A 25,185-nucleotide genomic window follows, 5' to 3' on the forward strand; every position below is an offset into this window, starting at 1 on the left:
AGGCGGACTCATGGGACCGGCCGTACTGCGACTGGAAGTGCCCTTCCTGGTTCACTGGCGACTAGCTTCTAGAGTAAAACTTTCCATATTTTGCACTGAGGTAGCACAACCTGACAGCATAAACGATATTGTGCTGATTGCTGCGCTCGGGCATCAAACAGACATAAACTTCATTTTACAGGTCAGTCGGAAACACATCCAGGCTTTGGGCATTGAGCCGACACTCACGATCAGTGTTCGTTGCACAATGCACACAGCGTTGAAGCAGCTGTTGATTGCAATGCATGACCTTTAGTCTGAACTGGTGTCTGGAGAGTATGGCAGATAGACTCAATGTCCCGGCCGGCTGAGTGCAATTACTATTGACTGATTACTATGCAAATGGGATGAGCTTACAGAAGTTAGATAAACCGTTTAGAGACGGCATGCGACTCCAAGGATCGTATAAACTTTGGGCATAGTTTGAAGAGCATGATTACTGAAATATCTATTCAGATAGTTTGCATTCTTCGTTTATTTTAATTTCGAAGGTATCTTGGCAGATGTAGTATCTGCAATAGAACTTAAAAGCTTATAAAGAAAAATTTCAACATGGAAGATGTTGTTCAGGCATTGGTTTAGGTATTGAATGGTCTTGTGCGGCTAATTTATATCCAATTTAAGGACGTTTTACATCTTTGTTGATGGCAATGTGAGCATTTAATACCAATCTTGTGATAACGTATCCATTAAATCACATTTTAACCCATTGCCGCTCGGCGAGTCAAAACCATAAGGCCATAACCCATCAGACACCAGTTCGAACTAAATTATATATGTCAGCTCTTTACCAGAACCACCCATCGCGTAGCGCCGAAAATTTTCAAAGAGTGTTTGTTGTTTGCCAGAACCTTCTAGTGCTCCAGCACAAAATGATGATATCTGTTGATGAGATCTGCGGACCCGAATGGCGTTACTTCTCAGCTATTTCGAATGTGTAATGCCTAATGGGTATGCGTCAAGCGCTGCATTTTTTGTTACACTTCTAATTCCGCGGTGCATTCGTTGAACTTTTACAACTCATGTAAGTTTAATTTTTATTATATCTTCTACCTAAAATCAAGTCAATGAGATCCAGTAAGGACCATTACCAAGAAAAGTGGAGCAGATGTACTCAGAGATTTGATTTCCGGATTTGCTCGACTCGGAGAAATGGCTGAGTTCCTTGTTCAGCATCCTCTTGAACTGAAACGGACGGAAAGAATCACATCAGATAACAGCGCACGGCGCGGACCTCACTTGACCTTCACTTAATGTTCACTTTAAAGGAATCCGACTTCAAACCAGCAGTCCGCTTACAACAACACAATACACAGCGACAAATATGACACAAGTGTGCGTCATTTACCTGGTAACAGTTCCACGGAAACACTCAGCTCCACTCAGCTGACAGCCTGTTCCACATCGCACTTTTCCACAGATCACACCTACACCGATTCGACGAAACACAACAGACTTCTCTTTATACGACGCTTTAGCACGGTTCGCAGCACCAAACAGCCGGGGACGTCTGAGGTCGACCAGAAGACTCTTCACCGAACGGATAGACAAACTGGCCACAAGGGACGGTTCCACGGCACCAGACAGGGGCAGACAGAGCTGGCAGAGGTCCAGGGTGGAAGGCAGCTCGGTCCAGGCGGCCCTCTGTCGCCAGCGGAGGAGAGGAAGAACAGTTACCGGGAAACGCGGCAGGCGAGACGGAAACGTAATGACGACCGCTTCCGAGAAATGAAAACACAGATCAGTGAGGAGGCAGGTGAGACGAGGCCCGACCTGACGGTTGCCAGGGCTGTTGCTGTTGTTCCGCACCGTTATTATCCATGAGGTGTAGTGGGCTGACCGTAGTCAGATGCTAGTTGTTATATTTGTTCATAGATGGCGTTAGTAAAAGCGCCTGCAAATAGGCTGTCCCGCATAGCACCTAGCGCATCGAGGGTACGAGGTCGAGGCCCGGGAATAGCTTTTTGACTTTTGCTGTATCAAAAGATTCAGATAGGTACGACTTGAATATTACGGACGGACCTTTTTAGACCCACTGTGGTACAAAACAGAGATGGAAATGTTAAGTTTCATCCTAAAAAAAAACACCTACCAACATGATGAACAACAGGTATGTATGAACAGTGGACATGGGTTCAGCGACTCTAATGGCAGTTACATTCCCAAATCAGAAAGTTACAAATTACAATTAATACATACTTTACGATGCGTTCACTGGAGATTAACCGTGCGTTAATTCGAAGGTAGCCGTGCACCAATTTAAATTGGTGCACGCGCGTGCAGTGATGACTTTCTCGACTGAAGTTTCTCGGAAGGGTCATTGACTTTATTCTAAGATTTCCCATAAAGGGCCCTTTTTAGTGGCATGGACTAGGTTTAATTTTCATTTAAATTCGCACCGTTAAGCATGTATTAATTAGTTTAACACATGGTTTCCGTGCATAAATGGTTTTAACGCACTCGTGGATGGAATGGAGCACTTGTGCGTTAATGCACTCGTTTCACTCGTGCATTAACACACTCGTGCTCCAATCCATCCACGTCGTGCGTTAAAACCATTTACACACGGGAAACCATGTGTTAATATATAATATTGTCACTTGTTTATCAAACACATGCTGTTTATTTCTGCTCATCGAATCGTATAATCATAAATTAATTAACCTCCACAGTATGCTATACACGATTTGCGCTCGACAATCACCATGCCAACCAAACAGTGTCACCCTGGCTCCCAGGTCGCGAGTCGCGAGGTGCTGGCAGCTTCTCGTGTTGGCACGAGTCTCCGTTTGTCATCTGGGATTCCTAACCCCGAGACACTCCCACTTCCCAGTCACTAAACACAACACATGACAGCTGAAGTAGTGTCCTACACGTATATACAGGGGAATAAGTACGATCTTGAATTTGGTGTTTTTCTCCATTGTGGCCTATTTGGCAGGTAACGCAAATTTTTCGGCACCTTTCCTGCACATAATTTTGTTGTGTCGCAGAATTAAGTCACAACACTGATGGAACTGATCTAAACGCATTAAATGCGTGGTTGTTTGATCCGTCATATCCTGGAGCACCACGCTTTGCTTCGCCGTAAGCTCAAGAACAGCTAAAGTGCAACTCGTCACAGCTCAGAGCCCAGCCCTATCCATCGGTGCCAGCTCTTGGCTTTCGACCCGACATAATGATGGTCAGGAGAACCACCGGATGGTCTCATCATCAGAACCACTGCATTCATGACTTTGGATCCGGTCCAAACACCGGAGACGGGAGGAGAGTGAGGCTGATATACAGAACTTGACACCATGCAGCGCGATGGCAACAACAATGGCTCTATCGCTAACTGCCTTCTCTCTCATAAGCGGGTAGGATGCAAATGGATCATCTAGATAGGGGATCATTATTTGTTATTTTCTGAGAATAACATGCTAAATTTAAACTACACAATTGCAGATCCAAATCAGTCAGACTAAGATCTCAATTCTCAAGACCCCCAGCTAATCATTTTCCTCACGAATCTTTCTCCCACTGTTCCAGCCGAGTCTCATCCCGCACTGACCTCGACGGCGACCTCGACTCGGCCTGGCCGGCGGCGGTCCAGGCCCGGCGCCGTCGACTCCGACGGACACGCCCCACCCGGGGGCCAATCGACGGCCAGTGTTCCCCGGCGCTCTGACGCACTTGTGACGTCAGCACGCCCGAAAATCATTACATCATAAGAAACTGGGTCACGGCTGGAGGGAAAAAGCCCGCGTCGGCGCTCTGCGCAATCCAGCAAGAGCGTGGGAGATCTAGAGGAGAGCAGAAGAGGATGGTCCGCTGGTGGGGAGAAATTCTGCGGAGATTCTGATAGAGAGATGTCCCTAGGGTGGGCAGTTCTGCGTTGTTCGTTCTCTATGGAACTGCGACTGGACGAGGAAGGCAAGACAATTCGGGATAGGAGGGGAACATAATGTTTTAATCAACAGCGGCTGTTCAGTAGATTACACACTATCTTAATCAGACTGACCTTCTTGACACGGTGCTGACACCAAGTGACGGGCTGAGGCCGTCCCATCCCTCGCGCTAGGAGCCACACCCCGGCGTCAGAGACGAAAATAGCCCTACGGTCGCAGACGTCACACGCACGCACTCTTCGACCCGGTCTGCCTCCGACCGCACTCACTATCAGCCGACTCACGACAGTTCGAGTGGCTGAGCGGAGCAGCGATCAGCAGCAGCCTCTCAGACCGAACACTCGGCAGCGACTGCGGCCGCCACGCGGCGCCGGCCGCTTCAAATCGCCACCCGCCGTGACACGTGATCGCAGCCCGTTTAACAAAGCCCGCCGTCGGGTCGCAGCAGCCGAGCAGTCGAGGTCGCTCACCCTCACCCCCGCCGCCGCCCGGGCCATTTCGCCCGCCTGCCGGCCGTGCTATACGGCTGGTGTGCAGCGCGCGTGTCGGCATTGTTCCCAGCACGGCGCGTGGCGATCGACGTCGCCCTCGCCCCCCCCCCCTCCCCCCCCCCCGGCTCGGCTCGCCGCTGCTGACCGATGCTGACCGCTGCCGACCGCTGCTGACCGATGCTAAGAACTCTAGCTCGGCGATTACAGACTCCAGTAATGTCTTCGGACTTTCCCGTTGCCTGGGCGATGCCGAATCGCCATTCGCAATATCACAGAGCAGAGAGCAGCACATTGATTTTGAGCCGCCCGGTCGCGGTCGGAGCGCTCGGTACCCGCTGGCCATTTGTGACGTCAATGGCCGCACGGACGTAGCGCCGTATCGGTACAATGCACGGCGAATGGCGCAGTGTCCCTGGGCAGTTTTTACTGGAGCGTAAGGGCACTTATGTCCGTGTGACACAGTGATTCTTGTAGCGCCACGCTACGTCAATTAGGTCTATCATGTCTGATTTAAGGAGAATTGTGACGTGCTACTCAGAGAAGCGGACACCCGGGAGTGCGCAGAACGGCGGCGGTGGCGCCGACAGTCCCAGAGGAGGCGCAGGCCGACGGCAAGGACGACGGTAAAAGAAGTGACGACGGAGAAGGCGCAGCACCGAACCGCAGCAGATCCGATTTTGTGGCCGGCACACGCACATATATTTCAGTGTGTTCTGATAGCTCAGTAGCACACCTGTGGAGCGGGTAAGCCGCTTCAGCGTCACCGTTTGGATCGCTACTTAACGTGAAGCCGCGACAGGGCAGCTGCAGACCTGAGTAGCGTTCTCTGATTCTACGCGGCACGGGAACTCTACCTACGTCACTTATGGTCTATGAACTCGGCAGACGCCGTCTGATAGCACTCTGGTAGCCGGGGAGAAGGAGAGAGCGGGAGCTCATCAGTTTTTACGCGCCGTTCAGCCGCCTGCTCGGGTAGTTGGGGTTCGTCCAGCTCCGCCGGTACGGCCTATCAGCCGCCAAGTAACCCAGATTCCCGGCTTGTGGGCGAGACCGGGCGCCGCAGGCCGAGAGCGTGGTCAAATGAGACTGCTCTTCATTAAACAACAGATCCCTGTGTGAGTGAATAACGAACTGAACGGCGCTGAACAAAAAAATGGATGTGCTAGGGTGCCAGGACGAAAATTTTGTAAATGATGTGTGCAAGCAATCCTTTCGGATAACCGGCTAACTAGGTATACGGCAATAGAATATCTAACAAAAAAGTGTTTTCAATTTACAGATGAATAGTTATATGGTAGCGTTTCGTTGTGGTCTCGCCGTGCCGTGTAGGAAAGATTGAGCCTAAGACAAAAGGACTGGGATATAAAAAGGAATGGAGACCGATACTGCCATCGACAGAGACTGAGACAGGGAAAACGAGACAGAGACAACGAGACATAGACCGATACGGGACAGAGACGAGACGAAAGGAGGAAAGAGACTACATAGGCTGCATCAGCTAACGGCATCAGACACTCGCTAGAACAATTCCAGCATCACAGCAAATCTTTGACTTTCCAAACACGTCTGAGGTTGATGACAGAGCCAACGACCGTCTCATCACTATCAGCGGCACGCTCACCTTGCTGGTGGCCATGTCGGAGACGCTGCGGTGCGTCTGGATCGTCTCCAGCTGGTCCAGACACCAGTCCAGCTCCTCCAACGTGTCGATCGACAGCTTGACGAAGGCCTCATCTGAAACGGACGCCGTCGGGCGGCGCTGCCAGTGACCTTTGGCCGCCGCGCGGCGCACACCCTAATGGTACATACGACACCGCCGCCGGCTCATTGACGGCCACACGCCGCCGTGATGACGAGAAGGAATGTGGCTGGGAGGGCGGACGGAGGCTGGAGCTTTGTGGAGACTGGATGAAGGACTGCTCTTGGAGAGATGCCTCTGGGGTAGGCTTTGTGGAGGAGACAAGAGGAACAGCGCTAGGAAAAATGTGGCTAGGAGACTCAGAGAAGATTGTCCCTCTGCTGCTACTGGCAAACATTACGTTATCCCGCAGTGATTGATAGAATGAGATCAATATCAATCAGATCAATCCAGCAAAGGCTGCGCAGTCGGAACGTAAGATGGCAAAGCTATGCACACATATTGCTGAGATTGCAGACTGATAGGTATACGCAAGGCTGATGTGGTGGGGCTACTAAGAATTCAAAGTACTTTGAATTTCAGAAAAGACGTCTATGTAATGGGGTTTGTTATCTGTGCAGAATGTAAGGCCTTTAACTAAAGGTACGAAAGCTGATCGCTAGTATTCAGTGATACCTATCGGCTATCGCACATTCTCATGACCCAGCAGCCGAACAATCTAGAATCCGAGGGTAACGCAGTTCGCAGCAAACTCGTCTGCGATCGATGTCGCCTACTGTGGGTCGATGCGGTGCGCTGGCGGATCGGGCCGGGATCGGGGACGCCCGGACGCGCGGCGCGCGGCGGCGTAGGCTGGCCGTGACGCGGCGTTACCCGGCTTCCCTGGGGCGATGTGGGCAGTCACAACAGCGTCACGCACGTCACACTGGGGCTTCAGGAGAGCCCCCGATGGGAGGGAACGGGGTGGGGAGAGGGAGGGGACAGGTAAGGAGAGGTGAAGAGATCGGGAGAGGCCGAGACGAGGCGAGGCGAGGAGAGGCAGAGAGAGGGGGTGAGGGAGAGAGAGAGAGAGAGAGAGAGAGAGAGAGAGAGAGAGAGAGAGAGAGAGAGAGAGAGAGAGAGAGAGAGAGAGAGAGAGAGAGAGAGAGAGAGAGAGAGAGAGAAAGAGAAAGAGAAAGAGAAAGAGAAAGAGAAAGAGAAAGAGAAAGAGAAAGAGAAAGAGAAAGAGAAAGAGAAAGAGAAAGAGAAAGAGAAAGAGAAAGAGAAAGAGAAAGAGAAAGAGAAAGAGAAAGAGAAAGAGAAAGAGAAAGAGAAAGAGAAAGAGAAAGAGAAAGAGAAAGAGAAAGAGAAAGAGAAAGAGAAAGAGAAGAGAGAGAGAGAGAGAGAGAGAGAGAGAGAGAGAGAGAGAGAGAGAGAGAGAGAGAGAGAGAGAGAGAGAGAGAGAGAGAGAGAGAGAGAGAGAGAGAGGAGGGGATAGGCGAGGAGTATAGGAGAGAGGCGGAGAGAGGCAGAGACGAGGCTGGGGTGAGGCTGGGGTGAGGCTGGGGTGATGTGTCGAAGCGAAACTGGACGGGGTCCACTTTGCGGCAGGTAATTGAGCAGAAAATTTGGAAACAATAGGCGATCATAGTGAGTTAAGAAACACAGGAAGACTAACTTCATCTTAGGCCAGCGAATGGTCAAGATACTTTTACAAACATAATGCCTTCAGCAAAGGCACGTTGCACTACACTTGGTGCCGATTTCGAGACGAACTTGCAGCTATCTCACTTTTGCAATGATTGATGAACAGAAGCAATAAACACCCCACATGTCATAACAGAAATAAACAGGGGAGTAACATTTACCGTCCGTGAACATAATCCATTAAAAAGCTAAAAGCGTTCAAACAGCGAAACAAACTTACAAACTACAAAGCGAAACAAATAATGACGTTCGTGCTTGTTTACCCCGAAGTTGTGTTGTCTGCCGGTGTCATATGTCGGTGCATTTCGCTGGCCTCTCGCTTTATGAAAAGCAAAGCGAGTTAATAATATGCATAGCGGCTACAGACAACAACATTCACGTATACATGCGCCGGAACTGTACTGCGCAACGCAGAAGTTTCATGCTGGCAGATAACGACGCTCTAGAATGTTTGCTGAACGTTAAACAGCAGGGAATGACGAGTGACTGGCCCCAAGCGTCGTAATGCGAAAATAAACAGGGCGCTCGGATTTCAGCGAGCGGAGTAAAGCGACAATTATCTCAGTTTGTTGGCAGGAAGATGCATGCTTGTGCAGTCAGCAGAGAGCAACTTATGTGATTTTACTCCGGACATTGCAGAGCAGATGCATGCAATGCGTTCTGAGCTCCGTTCACTCATAAGCCTTTTAGCAACAGCAAACTTAAAGCAACTTTTCCAGCCTTTTAGCAGCAGCAATTTAAAGCAAAACAATTTTCTCCGTGCACAAATAAAGCCATTCAATTAAACAGCTATGTAGAAGCGGGTTTTGAGGCGACGTGGTCAGTAAGCCACCGGCTCTGTGCCTCGGCTATACCACAGAAAGAGGACGAGAGTTGCACGGAGCGAGGGGAGAGATTGGGGGAGATAGAGCGTGCGGGATGCGCCGCTCACCTCCGGGCTGGACGTGCTTGGGCTGCGGGGTGGCGTTACCTGCCACCGTCGACGATGAGCGACGCGACCTGCCGGACACAGACAGACACACGGACAGCCGTCAGTACGGAGAAAACGAGACACACAGACATTCAGAGAGTGGTCGGTGGGGGAGGGAGACACAGATGCACAGACACAGATTGTACAGGGTGTCCAGAAAAAACGGATACTATTATTTTTTGCTGTAATTCCGAAAATAAACACCTTACATTTTAAAATGGCACATGCTTGTATTCGCCAAAATATGGCAAAACAGACAGCAGGTGCCACATGGCATGTAAAATCCTTGGTTAGTTGCGGCAGCTCCTCAAAGCAGATACTCAATGTGAGCGGCCTTACGGCGGATCAGCTCCAGCACTAGCACAGTCTGCAGGTGACTGATGGTCATGTTGACCATCTCGGAGGGCAAGCAGACAACTTTCCAACGACGCATTACAGTGCTCATGAGTTTTGCCAAATCTTGCACTATAAGCACATGAAGTTGGAACAAAATCGGCACGTGCGTTAATGAATGCGACTTAATTTCCGTAGTATCTTTTTTTTTCTGGACACCCTGCGGTAAAACGGATGCGTTAAGGAACATATCCGAAGGTTGGGACTTTTCAATTAGACAATCACTATTCTTTAGAATTGTGATTTTCTTATCTGGGAGGGATGTATCGGCAAATTTGCGTCACACACGAGTAGGCTGCAAATAGGGGTATATTGATCTCTGATCGACTATAAGAATAGAAGTTTGACCAATCTTAAGAATCATGTAATGTAATAGAAAATGATCTACCAGATAACCTGATAAAAGATCGATATCAATGAGCAATGATCGGCGAGATACTCGAAAATATTACTTGCTCATAAAATACATTGCATCTACTGTTTGTCATAACATCGTTTCACTAAAATACAATTCACTTCACTCGGAAGCCAGCCAAGATAAACAGTAAACACAGCAGCTCCATTGAATGTGAGCTCCTATCGACCGTAAAGCGATAGAGATTGTTGTGAATCGTGACCGAGAAGTACCGATAGCATTAGAAGGAAAGGTCGGGACGCCACGCTGCTCCCTGTTATTCTGAATGTATAGTCGTAGAACGATACAGAGATAGGCGTTCGCCAGATGACGAACGGCTTCCTAGTAGCGATGACGCTTCGTGAACTTGATTTGTGGAGGAGCCATAAGCAATGATGCAAACAAACAAATACAATATACCCTATACTAACGTTCATTTGGAGTCAAAGCATCGAAATTATGACGTAGATAAAAAACTGATGACAGTGGGTTTACTGTTTATCTGCAACGGATAATCTGTATAAACGAAATACATTTGAATTCAAAATGTTTCATGAAAATGATCAAGATTTTGCAGATCATCATGAATAGATTCCAAAAGCGTACGCAATAAAATATTGACTTGCATATGGCTATCGGTAGTTTTTGTTACAATAACTATATCGACAGATTCGATGCTTTGATTGCCTTCTTGACTTTATTTATAGCCTCAGGGCTCCGATCGTTCTGTTTTGCGACTCAAGACAATTTACGGGCATGCAGTGAGTGACCACGAATGCCAAGGCCATTTTCAAGAGGAATAGCCGCTGAAAAATAAATGAAACTCTGAATACCTGACGTCGAATCATTTCAAAACGCCAGAAATAAGCCTATCGCGTCGTCATACGAGGTAACTCTAGTCTGATAATAACGGAGAACACAGAAAGAGCATCAGGCAGGTGACTGACTTACTTGTTGGTGGGTACGTTGGTGAGCGAGATATAATTATTCCGTACACTTCGTAAACTGGCCAGGATCTGGGCGAATGGTGTGACGATCAGATCTTCTCCGTGCCTGCAAAAACAGAACACAACGAGTGAGCATCGGCGAGCAAAAGCCGGAGCGGGGTCATGCATCATCCATCGCATATGCTCAACGTCAACAAACGGAATATAATCGTAATTTGGGGACCGCTGTGGACATTGGGCGACAAAACACAGCACAACCATACATCCACCTTCTTCGTCAAACAATTATTGATTAGCCCTTGGTTAAGGTCTGTATCTAGCAAAGGTCTGTATCTGGAGTGTTGAGATGGATGGTGCAAGTCATTACGTCATTCGTACAAACGTCATCGCGGGTAGACACTCCGCAAACGCAAAAGGACACGGAGAAACACAAAAACACATAAACCTGAGGACCACCGCAACCCCCTTCCTCCTCTCTACGTCACAGTTAGACAGGGAGAGGATACGTAGCTCACTCCCTGCAGCGACAAACGGACGCCACCGCGTCGTCACATGCCCCTGAGACAAGGCACCGTTGTGTAGGTCTCACTCGTCGCCACTTGTGTGGCAGCTGACGCAATGGCGCGCAGCAGCGAACAGTGTCAACTCCATTCAATGCCGGCGGAGCAGCAACGGCCGGGGATTCGCTCGAATCGTACCCTCAGGTGAGGGACAGTGCGCTCTCCATGTCACGTTACGGAGACGCCAGGTCGGCGCGCTTTAGTGAACGGCGAGGTGTGGCTGGTGGGGCTGTGGGGCACCAGTGGGCGCCACAGCTGGGTTACTTTTCATTGCGCTCGGAAATGATATTGCGAAATGGTAGTTATGTTTCGATGGTTAGAAATAGAACATGTATTATGTAGCCTGCATCTATACGAGCGCATTGAGATTTAAGTCCACAAGTCAGCGTCTATTCCCGTCTTCATAATAAGTGATTAAAGGCGGGTGTTTCATTGCAGTTTCATTAAACTTCACCTTTTGCACGTATGATAAATTGAGACGGAGCAGATCAATAACAAATACAAATTGCAAGAAATTTGGAATGGAAACACTGATTACCATTTGCTGAGCTAAAATTAACATATTTTTATCTGCAATCTGCATTAACTTCTGCAATTTAATAATTCGACCCACGTAACTATCTTTCCTGTTAACTAGTGACATAAAAATGCGCTTTGCCTAACCGTCATAAATGCCAGACAATTGGCATTCAGGTATAAAAGACATTAAAATTTAATGGCGTACCTACATGGAAAGTGGAAACCCGCATTAAAAATGCCTTCCAAGTTCCAGGAGCCATCAACCAACAAATCTCTGAAATTTTCCGTTGATGAAAGGTTGATTTCACGTTGCCAAAGGGCACATCAACATTGAACGGATACTTGTTCCACGCGCCTCTGACCATGCGTCGTAACCGAGCCTCCCTGTCGTGCAGTGTTGTAACCGGAACACGTTTACGGCGCTCCCCCAGCCAACACACACAGGTGGCCTCCAAAGCCAGCATCGTAACTTACTCCCACTCGGCAACGTTTTCGAAGAAAACAGCGAAATGATCATGAGCTGAAAAAAACGTAATTTAAAAACCGAGGCAAGGTAAGATCGTTTCAAATAAAAGCCCTTTTCAGGGGCAATGATTCATAATATGGAGCCTGAAGAAAACCAGCATATTTATGAAAAACATAAACATAAATATTCCTCGAAGTAATTTGAGGTAGACGCACTTCATGCCAACTTTGGTCGGCAGTCCCTACGCAGTCAAGCCTTAATACGCGAAAGCGAGAGGCAGAATACGCGAACTAAATAACACAAGACAGAAGGAAAGTATTCGACTACTTATTTAGACTAATGCATCCGTTGGGCGACAGACACAAGTGCTTTCATCATCAGTGCCTGAAACGTCATCTCAACAGATAGCTGAACATCTCATCACGTTTCTACAAATAACCAAGCACTGCGCAAAGTAACGCAGCGAAGTAATACATCATCAATCAGGTTGCATTCGTGCCACAACCACATCGCTGCTGAGAGCCTCAAACATCCTCCCTCGGCACCGCTGGTGTCTTACCCCCTTCCCCCATTCCCCCCACCACCACATAAACATGCACGCGATCAGCTGGTAGAGCCGGGTGGTCTCCCGCTGTACCCCCCCCCCCCCCTCCCCGTGGTACTCGGTCACAACACTGCGCCGGGTCGATCGGAGCGCGTAATGACCAAATGTAATTAGTGTAGTAGCGGCTCGGGCCGAGCATTGGCGCGACGTGGGGATCAGTCGTACAGGACGTGATGGATAGAGTTGGCGCCTGGTAATGTCGAGTCAATTACCTGAGCGACACACCGAACAACCACTGAGTTACTTTATGAGATGGTGATAAAACGGGACGTTGAACAAGCGGAGTTATGACAGCATGCCAATCGCCTTTTTCGCGATGAGTTTTTGTAATTGCTGTTTTTTTTTTGCATAACAATTTAGGTATACCCGTCATATTCAGATTTTAGATGTGTCTTCTTAGCCCAATAAATAAATGAAAAGTAAAATTAACTATGGCATACGAACTATCAACTAGGCCCGATATGAGAATCCAGACGAGACGAATTTCAGCCATAGCAATTATGAAACTCAAAATTAATCCAACTGTGCCTGCCTATACGCTACAGGCGTACCCACCAATCCTCATTAGTGATTCTGACTATTCTCGTATAAGGTAATGACCGTTGGCGATTACTTCCCCATGAGCAATACAGGCGACATTTCTTTTCGCCCAAGTCAGTCGAAACATTTCATGAAAAGGATGCTCTATATCTGTGAATGTGTGGTGACCGCGTCACTGTCACGATAGTTGTGTGGTGGCTACGATAGTTGGCTGTGAATGGGACTGAGTGTAAATGTGACTGTACGAGTAAATGTTGAACTGTGACGGCGACAGTTGTGATTGTTGTGACGGAGACGGTGCAGAAGGGGTGATAGAGGGCGGTTTAACGACTGATTGGTTGTGGGATGGGTGGGTGATGGCTGTGACGTTGGAGTTGGAGTCGGAGTTCAGGTTGGAGTTGGAGCTGGAGAGGGAGGTGGTGCAGCAGCTGCTTACGTCTCGTGTCAGGGGCGGCAGTTTTGGAGAAGACGGTGCCGGTAGCGGTGGGTGTGGCACTAATCGGTGAATGTGGTGATGACGATATCAATGGGCGATAATTGGCGATAGCAGTGGACCTTAGAGGTGGACAAGTTTTTGCATATTTGCTTAGGTAGAGGTGAGCGGTGGACATTGGGCGGTGGGCGGTGGGCGGTAGCCAATGGCTGTATTAACTCCCAGTGGGTTGAAGTCACAGCCGTGTGGTTGGGTCAGTAGCTGTGGACCCTGGGGCGTTGGTCAGTAGCGTTGGGCGGTGGCGGGGTGGCCGTTGGAGGTCCATCAGGTGTCCCCAGTGACCTTAGGGTCAGCTCGTAAACAATCTCACACCCGCAACGGGGACAGACCATCGGGCCGGGCCGGCGGGGTCGGCGTGGGTCATTCGCCGGGGTCGGTAGGCTCACCAGACCGATCCATACCTACCGCGGTGGCAGGGCCGGAAACGGGGCGCGGCGACACCCTCACGCCGACGCGACGCGGCGGTGGTGATAGTTTCGGGAACAGTCCCACAAATGCTGAGGCTGTGCGTCGATGTGAATGAGTCAAAAGAAAAGCGTACTGCAACTGGCTGCCGATATTGTGCGGAATGCTGCTTTGGATGACAAAAACGCTCGTTTTGGTAGCCAGTGATAAACACAGCTACTAACACATAGTGTGAAGGAATCCGCGGGAAGTGAGTGTACTCTGTGCACTGAGCAGTGTGCAAGCCGCAAGGCTCAGCATGCAAACTGATAGCTCGCTGCGAATTGGTGTCTCAGATTGACAGAACATGCACGCCCCAGTGACGACCATAGCCGCCTACATTTTGGAGCTGGCATGCCACTGAAACCATTCATTTACGTCGAGGTTTTATTTGCCTTTCAGCGCAGATAGGTACAAACTTCCAGGGCAGATAGGAGCGGAACATACCGTGAGTGGCCGATCACGACTACCGCAGGGAAAACAATGCGCCGCTGCAGGCTATCGGCTTTGTAAACAATCGCTACCGCAGGCACCGGCCACGCTGAAGTTAATCAGTCAGTGTGCACTGCGCAAGGTCCACAGTGAGTAATCAGAGCCCCGAAGGACCGAGATAGGGCCTCAGAGGCAGCCGACACACTGCACCAAACGGCAGTCCACGTGCAGTAGCGGTCCCGTGGAGCTCAGGCGAGCACCATAGTTCTGAACAACAAATCGTATAGGACGAATGGCATAAGAAGCCCTCTCTTTCAAGTCGATTCAGAACAGTCCTTCTCTGAGACCTACCCTACCCGCTTTGAGCCAGCCAGGCTACGGTAGGGATACAAAACACGACCTTGAATCCAAATGACGACGGTGTCTCGCCACGACGTCTGCAAAAAAACCCTCACAGAACACTGCCTGCAGCGCAGCCGGGGGGCGGGGCCCGCCAGCGACCCGTACTCACTCTCTAGCGCTGTCGTTGCGCGCTGGGCTGGATCCGCGGCCCGACCAGAACTTCTCCCAGAACGGACTGCGGTGTTTGATCCTCAGAATGCTCGTGCTCAGTGTGCGCGGCATCTTCTCCTTGTCCTTCTTTTTCGACTCGCGCCGGTGGTGGTCGGTGCCCGGCGAGCTCATGGCGGTTAGCCGGCGGGACACGGCGGACGGAACTGGCCACAGACCTGCTCTCGGCGCGGACGGAGCTGGCTCAGACCTGGCCCCGGTGCGGCGCAGCTCGGTGCCCGCCGCGGACGGAGCGACACCCCGGCTCACTGGGGCCTGGCCGGCGACTGGGCCGGCGCGCGGCCGGCGCGGCGGCGGCGGCTCAAGCACGTGCGCCGAGCGGCTGAGGGGCGGCCGCTGCGCGCACCGGCCCACAGCCGCGCCGGCCTCCTATATTGATCGCAGCCCGCGTCTCGCCGGGCCGGGCCGGGCCAGCGCCGGGTGGCCACCGCGCCAGCTGAGCGGACGCCAAAACGAGCTGCTCGGCGCCGCCGGTGGCGCGGGCCGGGCCGGCGCGACCTGGCGGCACCCGGCCAGCGCGCCGTGTCCGAGGCACTCGTCACACCGGGGGAATCGATCAGAGCCCGCGGCGCACATCACCGCCGGCCGCGTCACGGCGTCATGATGTAATGGCGTCACGGCACCGCGTCACGGCGGGACTCCCCGCGGGAGGGCCGGTCTACAACCGTGACAGTTCGCTAGTCGATGCCCCTATCCCACCCGATGACAATCTGTGTCACACAGGTGGGGGTCTCTCTCGACCGCTCCGACCACGCTCCGTAGCTTCCCCGCTCGATGGCGGACGATTAACTCGGCGCTAGATTAGTTTTCTGTCGCGCAGTTCCGCAGCGCCGCGGGGCCACGAGCTGCGAAAGCTCGAAAACATTGCTCGTCTGCGGCCTACGGTCCCGAGGCGACGCGACCGGCGCGGTTCTCTCGGGCACACATCAGCTCCATCTCGCAACCAGATTACTGAGCTGATTGGATCTCAGTGAGGTGGTGCCGCGAACACAAAGTTCATAAATTATCCTGCGCACACACTGATAAGGTGCCTGTCACCGCCCCAGCCGTTGATGTGACTGCTGATTGTTTGCGTGGCTGATAGACTTATTGCTCATATGCATGCGGCGAGTGGCTTGCCAGGATGGTAAGTAGACAGGTGTGGTTTATTGAAAATAATTTAACCTCCCTCTTGAGTTATCTCGAAGTAGCTACGACTTACTGCCAGAAATGGCGAAATTATTCGGTTTCAGCTGTCCTTTGATTTTTATTGCGCCCTTTTGGCGATGTAATGAGTGGCAATAAATGTATAGTTGTTTAAAAAATGCTAAATAATAGCTATGCTTTGCAACGAATCCATTGTCGTGCCAAATAAGTAATATGAATGCACTTTTGAATATTTATTGCCATAAGTATAATGAGCAATTGATAAAATCTTGGCTGAAATGAAATAATCACGAATTAATATTTGCTTATCAAATCAACCTTCATCAGTAGTAGGTAGAGGCAACCCAATTAGATGGTCAGCCATTTTCACTCTGAATTTTCCTGGCATTGATTAGTCAATGTCGCAATGGAATCAGCGTTTACGCAAGCTAAGGCCTTATTGATCTGGCCACTATTAGTAGTCTGACTGCAGGTTATGATTGGTCATCATAAGTTGTTCATAAGTAAGGTCATCATAAGCAATCTGCTGTACCTCATAAAATGATCGTGACAAATATTTAAAAATTGAATAAATTCCCACTAAAAATATCAAAGCGGTGCCAGCAGCATTTACAGCACTGGAGCTCTGGCTAAATAAATAAAACAGACCTTTAGGTGTGCTGCAACCGTCACAAAAAGCCGTGCAGCAGCTCGATGCACCCCGCTATTGGCGCCAAATTGAGCGATGTCTCGTGGTGCGCCACCCGCTCGGCAATAATCCGCACAAACGGCGCCCCGCTCTGTCCGATGACGTCACCAAACGGCGCCCCGCTCGGTCCGGTGACGTCATACATTTCGATCGGTCAGTGGTCGGTCAGATGGACCACCGACAGCGCCAAATGACGTCATCATATGGGTGAGTTCAGATGGGACCAGAAACAGACGCTATCAGAAACATGAGCAGTAATATCGTCACGGCGCCGAATCTGATGCTCAGTACTGGTATAATTAGTGCTGGAAACGGAATGACCTACTAGGAACGTATACATTCAAAGTAGGTATGACTAGGGTGACCCGCGTGCTCCGCAACGCGAAAAGGGATATTTTCGATCGGCGGGTGTTCGGTTGTTCTTGTGTCGGTTGGGTTATCTATCCATTTCGGTCGATTGCTTTTTGACGGCTAAACGTTTTGGTTTGTGGAAAAAATATCCACCGCATCGAGGTGCCCGTGTCTGATAAGCATGCTTTCCACTTCAGAATCTGTCAAATGTGCTTTATAATTGAGGTGCGTAGTTTTAAGACAAATGAAAGGCGTAGATAATTTTCGCTAAAAATCGTTTTGCAGAGGTTTAAAACATTTATATTTTTAAGAATACTGTTGCTTGTCATGCAAACGTGATGATTGGATCTTGGAGAGAATTGAATGCTCTTTCTAATGATAGCATTTTCAATTATCAAGCGTATCAGGTTAAGCAGCAAATCCCGTGTATCTTTTTAGTGGCACATTATGGACAAATACCATTTTAATTCAGCGATTTTTCCACATTGTTTTTGATCAATTAGCTGTCCACAATTTTTCCATGAGAGGCGGTACATTTCTCTTGGCAATTGACGTTGTTTCAACTCTCTCAGTCTGATGGTCACGGGAAAATAAAATAAAATCCAAAATCCGTTTGAAATGGCACTTTTTGAAATGAAATTGCCCTCACACTTGCACGTGGCGCGTGCCACCCCTGCACCGCACACTATTCGATTGCCCGTTCGATTCTCTACACGATGCTGTTTTCCCCGTGCCGATCGGGCGCACGGCTACCGAGATATTGCACGGGGAACGGACCCGTGTCGGGCAAATTTAGCCATTTTCGCCCGTTTTTGCCAGCCGATTTATACATGTAAAGTCTATGACGCGAATTTGCACTTTTTGGGCACGCGCCACGCGCTCGCTATCGATCCGATCGAGCCGAGACCGCTCAAAGGCACGTTGTCCATCCTTGTTCTATAACTTGCGCAAATTTCAGCGCGGTAGGTGCAACGGTGTGACCTGTAACCCGCACTACGTAGCACCATGTCGCGACCTTCGTAATAGACAGAAACTACGCCTTCCTCAAATAGTAATATAGACGTAGCCATAAAATGCGCAGCAGCCAATTTGCTTTCGAATGATGTTTGATTTATACCGATTAGTCGTCTGGAAGCCTAGATATAGAGGAAAACGTGCAGAGGAAAATTTTGAAGAAAAAAACTGTTCTGAGGGCTTTGTTGGGTGAAATTTGGGTGACACGTGTTCAAGACAGGTCAATGGGGTCAACCCCGGTCACATTGGGTCAGGTCAGGTCACATAGGTAGGTCACCTCCTGTCACATGGGTTCAGCCTGGACCACACTTCTACTTTTGCCTCCACCACTACCACTACCCCTACCCCTACCACTACCCCTACCACTACCACTACCCCTACTCCTACCCCTACCCCTACCACTACCCCTACCCCTACCCCTACCACTACCCCTATAACTATCATTACCCCAACCACAACCCCTACCCCTACCCCTACCCCTACCACTACCCCTATAACTACCCCTACCACTACCACTGCCCCTACTACTACCCCTACCACTACCCTTACCACTACCCCTACCACTACCCCTACCACTACCACTGCCCCTACTACTACCCCTACCACTACCCCTACTACTACCCCTACCCCTACCCCTACCCCTACCCCTACCCCTACCACTACCCCTACTACTTCCCCTACTACTACCCCTACCACTACCCCTACCACTACCCCTACTACTACCCCTACCACTACCCCTAATACTACCACTACCCCTACCGCTACTCCTACCAATACTACTACCACTACACTACCACCACTACCACTGGGTCATGTGAGGTCACAGATTATCATATAAACTGATGAACTAAAAAAGAGTTCCTAACCGTGCTCCTTCTAGTGTAATTCCATTATTCTTAATCATATTTGGTGGAAATAGCGCCTTGTGACGGATGTGGCGCGTTGCGACAAACGTGGCGCAATTGTACCTGTCAGTGTCATTTTGTCATGCATCCTTCCACCGAATTGCACCTTTATCGGACCATATTTGACAAAGTTGTGCGATTTGCGGCAAAAACGGCACCTCGTGACAAATGTGGCGCACCACGGCACACGCGGTGCATTAGGTTAAGCGCATTGAAAACTGTCTTTAGTTACCAAAAATGAGCACCTTTTTTCGCCTCTGTTTATCAAAATAAATAAGCTGTCAATCCGCAAATGAGAGGCACCCGCCGCCGCTTGCCATGCATTTTAGTTGCAAAGCTCATCGAACCCGGCTGCCGATGCCTTGAAGACCGAGCAAATTTATGAGGAAATACGCACTTTTCCAGCGCGTGCCACGTGCGAACCATCCACCCCCCGGGACTCGAAACACGACACTGCACGTGCGTGTGACGTCATCAACACGTTGTGAAAATTTCAGCCCCCTCGACCGCACCGTTTGACCTGTGCACGACGTCAAAGCACCCCTCTGCACGGTGCAAACACACAGACAGACAGAGTTTCATTTCACAAATAGTATAGTAGACAAGCGGCTGCGCCACTTGCTTCGCGGCGTAGCCAGAAAATGCCGCACCAGCCAATTTGCTTTCGAATGGTGTTTGATTTAAATCGGTCTGTCGTCTGGAAGCAGAGATATGGACGGAAACGTGCAGAGGAAAATTTTGAACATAATAACTATTCTGAGGGCTTAGTTGGATGAAATTTGGGTCATACGGGGTCAAGTCAGGTCAAGATGGTCATCCCTGGTCACACTGGGTCAGGCCAGGTCACCTTCGGTGAGGCCAGGTCGTATAGGTTACCACGTCACATTGGATCGGCCTGGGCCATACTTCTACTACTTCTACCCATACCACTACTCCTACCACTACCCCTACCACTACCCCTACCACTACTCCTACCACTACCCCTAACACTACCCCTACCACTACCCCTACCCCTATCCCTACCCCTACCACTACCCCTACTACTACCCCTACCACTACTACCACCCCTACTACTACCCCTACCACTACTGATACCCCTACCACTACCCCTACCACTACTCCTACCACTACCCCTAACACTATACCCCTACCACTACCCCTAACACTACCCCTACCCCTACCACTACCCCTACTACTACCCCTACCACTACTACTACCCCTACTACTACCCCTACCCTTACCGCTACTCCTACCACTACCACTTCTACTACCACTACTACTACCACTACCACTACACCTTCCACTACCACTGGGTCATGTGAGGTCACAGACCATCAGATTAACTGATAAACTAAAAAAAGAGTTCCTAACCCTTCTCCTACTCGCGTCATTCCATTATTCTTAATCGTATTTGGTTGAACTGGCGCCTTGTGACAAATGTGGCGCATTGCGACAAAACTGGTGCATTTGTACTTGTCGTTTTGTCATGCATCCTTCCACCGAATTGCACGTTTATCGGACCATATTTGACAAAGTTGCGCGATTTGCGGCAACAATAGCGCATGTGGACAAATGTGGCGCACTGCGGCAAACGCGGTGCATTCGGTTAAGCGCATTGAAAACTGTCTTTATTTACCGAAAATCAACACCTTCATTCGCCTCTGTTTATCAAAATAAATAAGCTGTCGATCCGCAAATGAGAGGCACCCGCCGCCGCTTGCCATGCATTTTAGTTGCAAAGTTTATCGAACCCGGCTGCCGATGCCTTGAAGACCGAGCAAATTTGTGAAGAAATACGCACTTTTCCAGGGCGTGCCACGTGCGAACCATCCACCCCCCGGGACTCGAACCTCGACACTGCACGTGCGCGTGACGTCATCAACACCGTGCGAAAATTTCAGCCCAATCGACCGCACCGTTTGACCTGTGCACGGCGTCAAAGCACCCCTCTGCACGGTGCAAACACACAGACAGAAACACAGAGTTTCATTTCACAAATAGTATAGTAGATGTAAAGCTTGCAAGATGATTCGAGTAAGCGATGCAAGCATATATGGTGGCTGCAGTGATAAACAGTGCACATGGACTGTTGACGATTCTCTCAGTTTCCGAATATTTCAAGCTGTATGAAATAAGGAAACATTTACAACTACAGTCATATAACTGGTATTTAGTTATTTCTGTACAAATTATTATACAAATAACTTAATTAAGTTTAAACATTTAATCGAAACATTAATTGAAACGCGTTTACATTGATTACAGATAAGAATTGCATATTATTTTTCATTTAACTGAACAGATCTAACCTTACCTAATGGAGATGATAGCTCTAAACATAATTAAATTCCACAAGCACCTCATATAAAGAGTCCATCTCAATTTTCTGGTCAACAACCCGCCTTGATTGCAAAAACACAACTTAATCGTCCTCCCAATCCGCAAACATGCCAGCCACTCATCGTGGCCCTGAACTGAGCTGACATCCCGCCGTGCCATAAATCTCCCTCCCGAGTCCCCGTCGGTCGGCGCGGCACCAGCGGCACGGCCGGCCGGCCTCCCCCGATGCCGTTCATAAAGCCCACCTCCAAAAACAAGCACCGCAGACAGATGGCGGGCGCTCTGGGGCGGCACTGGTCGGCACGTTCGACCTCTGAAAGGCCGCCATGTCACGGAGCGGCTGCCGAAATGAGGCTGCCGCTGGACACAGATCAAACAGACGGCCAACGGTGACTGGAGTCCGGGATGGCAGTCGTGATGGCAGTCGTGATGGCTGGGGCATTGGACGACGGTCACGGCGGATCCCCTGACGGAGCAGACGTGGTGGCGATGGCGACAGAGGTGGTGGTGGTGGTGGTGGTGACTGGTGACGGTGGTGACGATCAGGTGGTGCCGATAGAAGACAGAGTGGTATTAACAGTGGTGCTAGAGAGTGTTGGTGTTTCTGGCAGTGGTGTCAGTTGCAAAAATGACGGCTGTGTGGCCACGGGACCAAGTATCGCCAGATCCCCACCGAGATCTATAAAACCCCAGATTATCACCAGCAGGGCATACAGCAGACGCGTCACAGACAGCAGCAGATTTATACGACCTCAGCTGGACGGCACGTAGGCGCGCCGGGACGGGCAGATGTGCAGACGTGTCATTTTACGGCACTCACTTCCCCCATATTTTATCATACCAGTCTCTAATGACGCCAGAATCTCGTTACCAAAAATAGGGGAGTATTAGTCACGGCCCTGGACACAGATGCCGTTTTTACAGTCGTCGCTATCTTCACCTGGGTCACCTCAGTGTGGCCACGGCGCGGAGCTGACCGATCCGGACCTATTCGATTCTATCTGAGCCGACCGACCCGATTTGAGACGCAGTGTAGGACGGGTTTCCATCTCGGTGGTCGGCGCGTGTCAGCTGACTGAGGAGTGTCACGATCAGGAGACGTGTCAGCTGACCGCGGCGGTGCCGTCAGCAGTCAGCAGGCGGCGGCGTGCGGCCGGACCTGCCGCGCACTGCAGGGTCACCGGCATAACTAGCCGCCGCCGCTGCTGCGCATAACCCGGACCGCAGCACGGCGCGGCGCCGGTCCCCGGCCGGCCGGCCCGTCCTGCCGCCTCCGCCGGTCCTGACCCGCTGCCACCTAAGGCCGCAGCGCTGCTGCATTCCGTGGCTGGCCTGATGACGTAGCTACGGCACATGGTGCGTAGTTGGGATCCAAAAAAGGCCGTCATGAGTTGATTTTGACCTGCACTACCCAAAGTCTGCATGGCACTGCAAGGAAATAAGCCCTTCGACAACGGTTGAATATTTAATTGGGCAATCAAGCATAATGCTTGATAGCGTAAGTTTAAAGCGGAATACCTTTTCTTTGCTACAATATTATTAGGAACTATCAGTTCATGTCAAGTTGTACTCACACTAAAAAGAGAAGAAACAAAATGAAAGTGAATCTTGCATAAACGGAGGCGTTTCTACAGCCTGCTAACCAACTTGTGCCTTTACCAAGGTACAAGACGTTGTGCCTTTCTCGCTTTGAAGGCGACATGCGCCATCCATCCAGGCACTCCCTAACACGTGTCTCTGCCGTTCATCCCTAGTCACAGGTGGCGACTTTACAAGTCGTGTCGCCATTTCGGTTATGGCCTTTAATGGTGTCTGCGCATTCCATCGGCGACGGCACCTCGCAGGTAGGTGCTGACGCAAGAGGGCGTTCCCTGCAGCGGCGGCTGCGGCGGGGGGCCGTGCACCGTTTTCGCGCCCAGTTCTAGGTCAGTCGCAGAGCGGTGTGATACAGGTCACCCGTCTGCATGTAGATAAGTTGTAGCGCGCTGCACGGCGCAGGTAACGGTGCTGTTGGTGAAGCGACTCTCTCCGCCTTTGGTACGGTTAGCCACGAGTCCCACCTCGCTGTGACTCACTGAGACCAAGAAAGCCAAGCACCCGAGCGCCCCAGATGATTAATGAGTGATTAATCCCGCTAAGTCTAAAGGCGGTTGTTCGGAATGACTCAAGACCCGGCTTTCTGTACAGCGGATGCCACTACTGAACATGCAGGGCACACGGCTTACACGCGAGTTAATGCCGTCATAATCTGGTGACTAGCTGCTACTCTAAGTAACCAAACATAACAAGGCCAATGGGTCATGCAGAGTGTGATCATTTCTGAGTGACGTACCGAGATTGCGCGTGCTCTGCGCGGAGACCGTGGATTCCGCTGCATCTGTCAAACAAAGTCCATGGGTCTGAGCCGATCGCTGGCTGACACACACACCGGCGCTCAGAAGGAAACAGTGCGGGCCTATATATGTAGATGGAGTGGGGAGATTAGTTGGGGAGTTTTCCATTGGTCAATAGTCTGCATACGCTAGCTAACGCTAACTGACTTATCTGGGTTTATTTTACTGTGTATAACTCAACTGAGGGTGGAAGAGAAAGTTTGCCGTTTTAAATTATTATCGCCTTAATTGGGGGCCCTAATTCTACAACGACAAAACTTCAATCATAAATATTTACAGTTCATTTCATTCCCAGCTGCTCTGCAGTGTTCAGCGGCGGCAGGCTTGTCGTAGCTGGGCGGCCTCTGATTTTGTTGTGTCGCCTCAGGGTACCGCCGCCGCCGGCTACTTCGCTCCGGCGAGCGCTAACGATTTTGGGTCCGAACGTCCCGTCGCCGCGGGGCGGCCTGCGTCACACCCGGGGGCGGGGCTTGTTCGCTGACGTCATCGGTCGGCTGCGGATTTCAGGGGCGCTGGGCGGCCCAGCCGACCCGGCCGCGCCGCCGCCGGTAGCCTGCCGGCAACTTCACCTTATTTCCGCCATCTGGGACATGCATCTGTCTGTGACGTCACAGCGGTGACCGCAGGGAGCGGGCTGAGGTCATCCGACTCCAGACAGAGTTGTGTCTCCGTCAGCACTGGCGTGTCAAGCCGCCGCGCCGGTCAGCGGCCGGTAGGCAGCCTCTTCTTCCCCTTGACTCTACAGACCCTGACTCGCAACAACACAAATACAGACACCTAGCGTGTCTGGTCGAAATTCGTATCCGCGAGCGATGCAATCCTCCCGCAGTCTCGGCAGCGACAGCGCGGCTGATTTACGGCTAAGTAATCGCGGCTGGATGCAACTAATTGGTCCCCGACTACCGGTTACGTCAGCTGGCGGTCCGGACGCCGCGTCGCGCCGCTCTGATCGACTGCAGAGCCGATTGATCGGGCCACCGGGCTCGTGTTTCATGTCCGCCAGACCGGAGAGCGTAAACGATCTTGTAACACGCTGTTTGAAAAGATGGGTAGCTTTTCAAGTTGGCATGGTTGCACGGATGAATGGCGCATCGAACTGTGTAACGACTGATCAAAGAGAAGAAATGTTATGGAAGCTACATTTAATGGGAATGCCATCAATTTGGTGTGTTAATTGGTTTTTATTTTACCTAATTTACGTTCTCCTATCTACTTGTATATACGAGTATGAAATGAAATGCAAAAGACAGAGACCACACCAGATATTGCAA

The 25,185-nt window shown here is 50.5% G+C and overlaps 1 protein-coding gene across 16 annotated transcripts in view; it reads right to left on the reverse strand.

Annotated features, from left to right (window-relative positions):
* Nucleotides 1-25,185, reverse strand: part of LOC122373389 (cAMP-specific 3',5'-cyclic phosphodiesterase, isoforms N/G-like) — a 140,437-nt gene that overhangs the window by 12,769 nt on the left and 102,483 nt on the right. For 4 of the 16 annotated variants that reach the window (XM_043351382.1, XM_043351478.1, XM_043351442.1 and 1 more), the window contains 5 exons: nt 23,854-23,898; nt 10,454-10,555; nt 8,677-8,744; nt 6,042-6,154; nt 1,131-1,224 (listed from right to left, as the gene is read on the reverse strand). In XM_043351382.1, coding sequence (XP_043207317.1) covers nt 1,131-1,224; nt 6,042-6,154; nt 8,677-8,744; nt 10,454-10,555; nt 23,854-23,898 — 422 coding nt within the window. Of the gene's footprint in view, nt 1-1,130; nt 1,225-6,041; nt 6,155-8,676; nt 8,745-10,453; nt 10,556-15,018; nt 15,730-23,853; nt 23,899-25,185 lie in introns of those variants that run through there. The other 12 variants (XM_043351400.1, XM_043351498.1, XM_043351469.1 and 9 more) reach the window with 5 other exon arrangements.

This window comes from Amphibalanus amphitrite, unplaced genomic scaffold (genome assembly GCF_019059575.1).
Source record: "Amphibalanus amphitrite isolate SeventyFive unplaced genomic scaffold, NRLGWU_Aamphi_draft 000038F_arrow, whole genome shotgun sequence".
NCBI classification, from domain to species: Eukaryota; Metazoa; Arthropoda; class Thecostraca; order Balanomorpha; family Balanidae; genus Amphibalanus; species Amphibalanus amphitrite.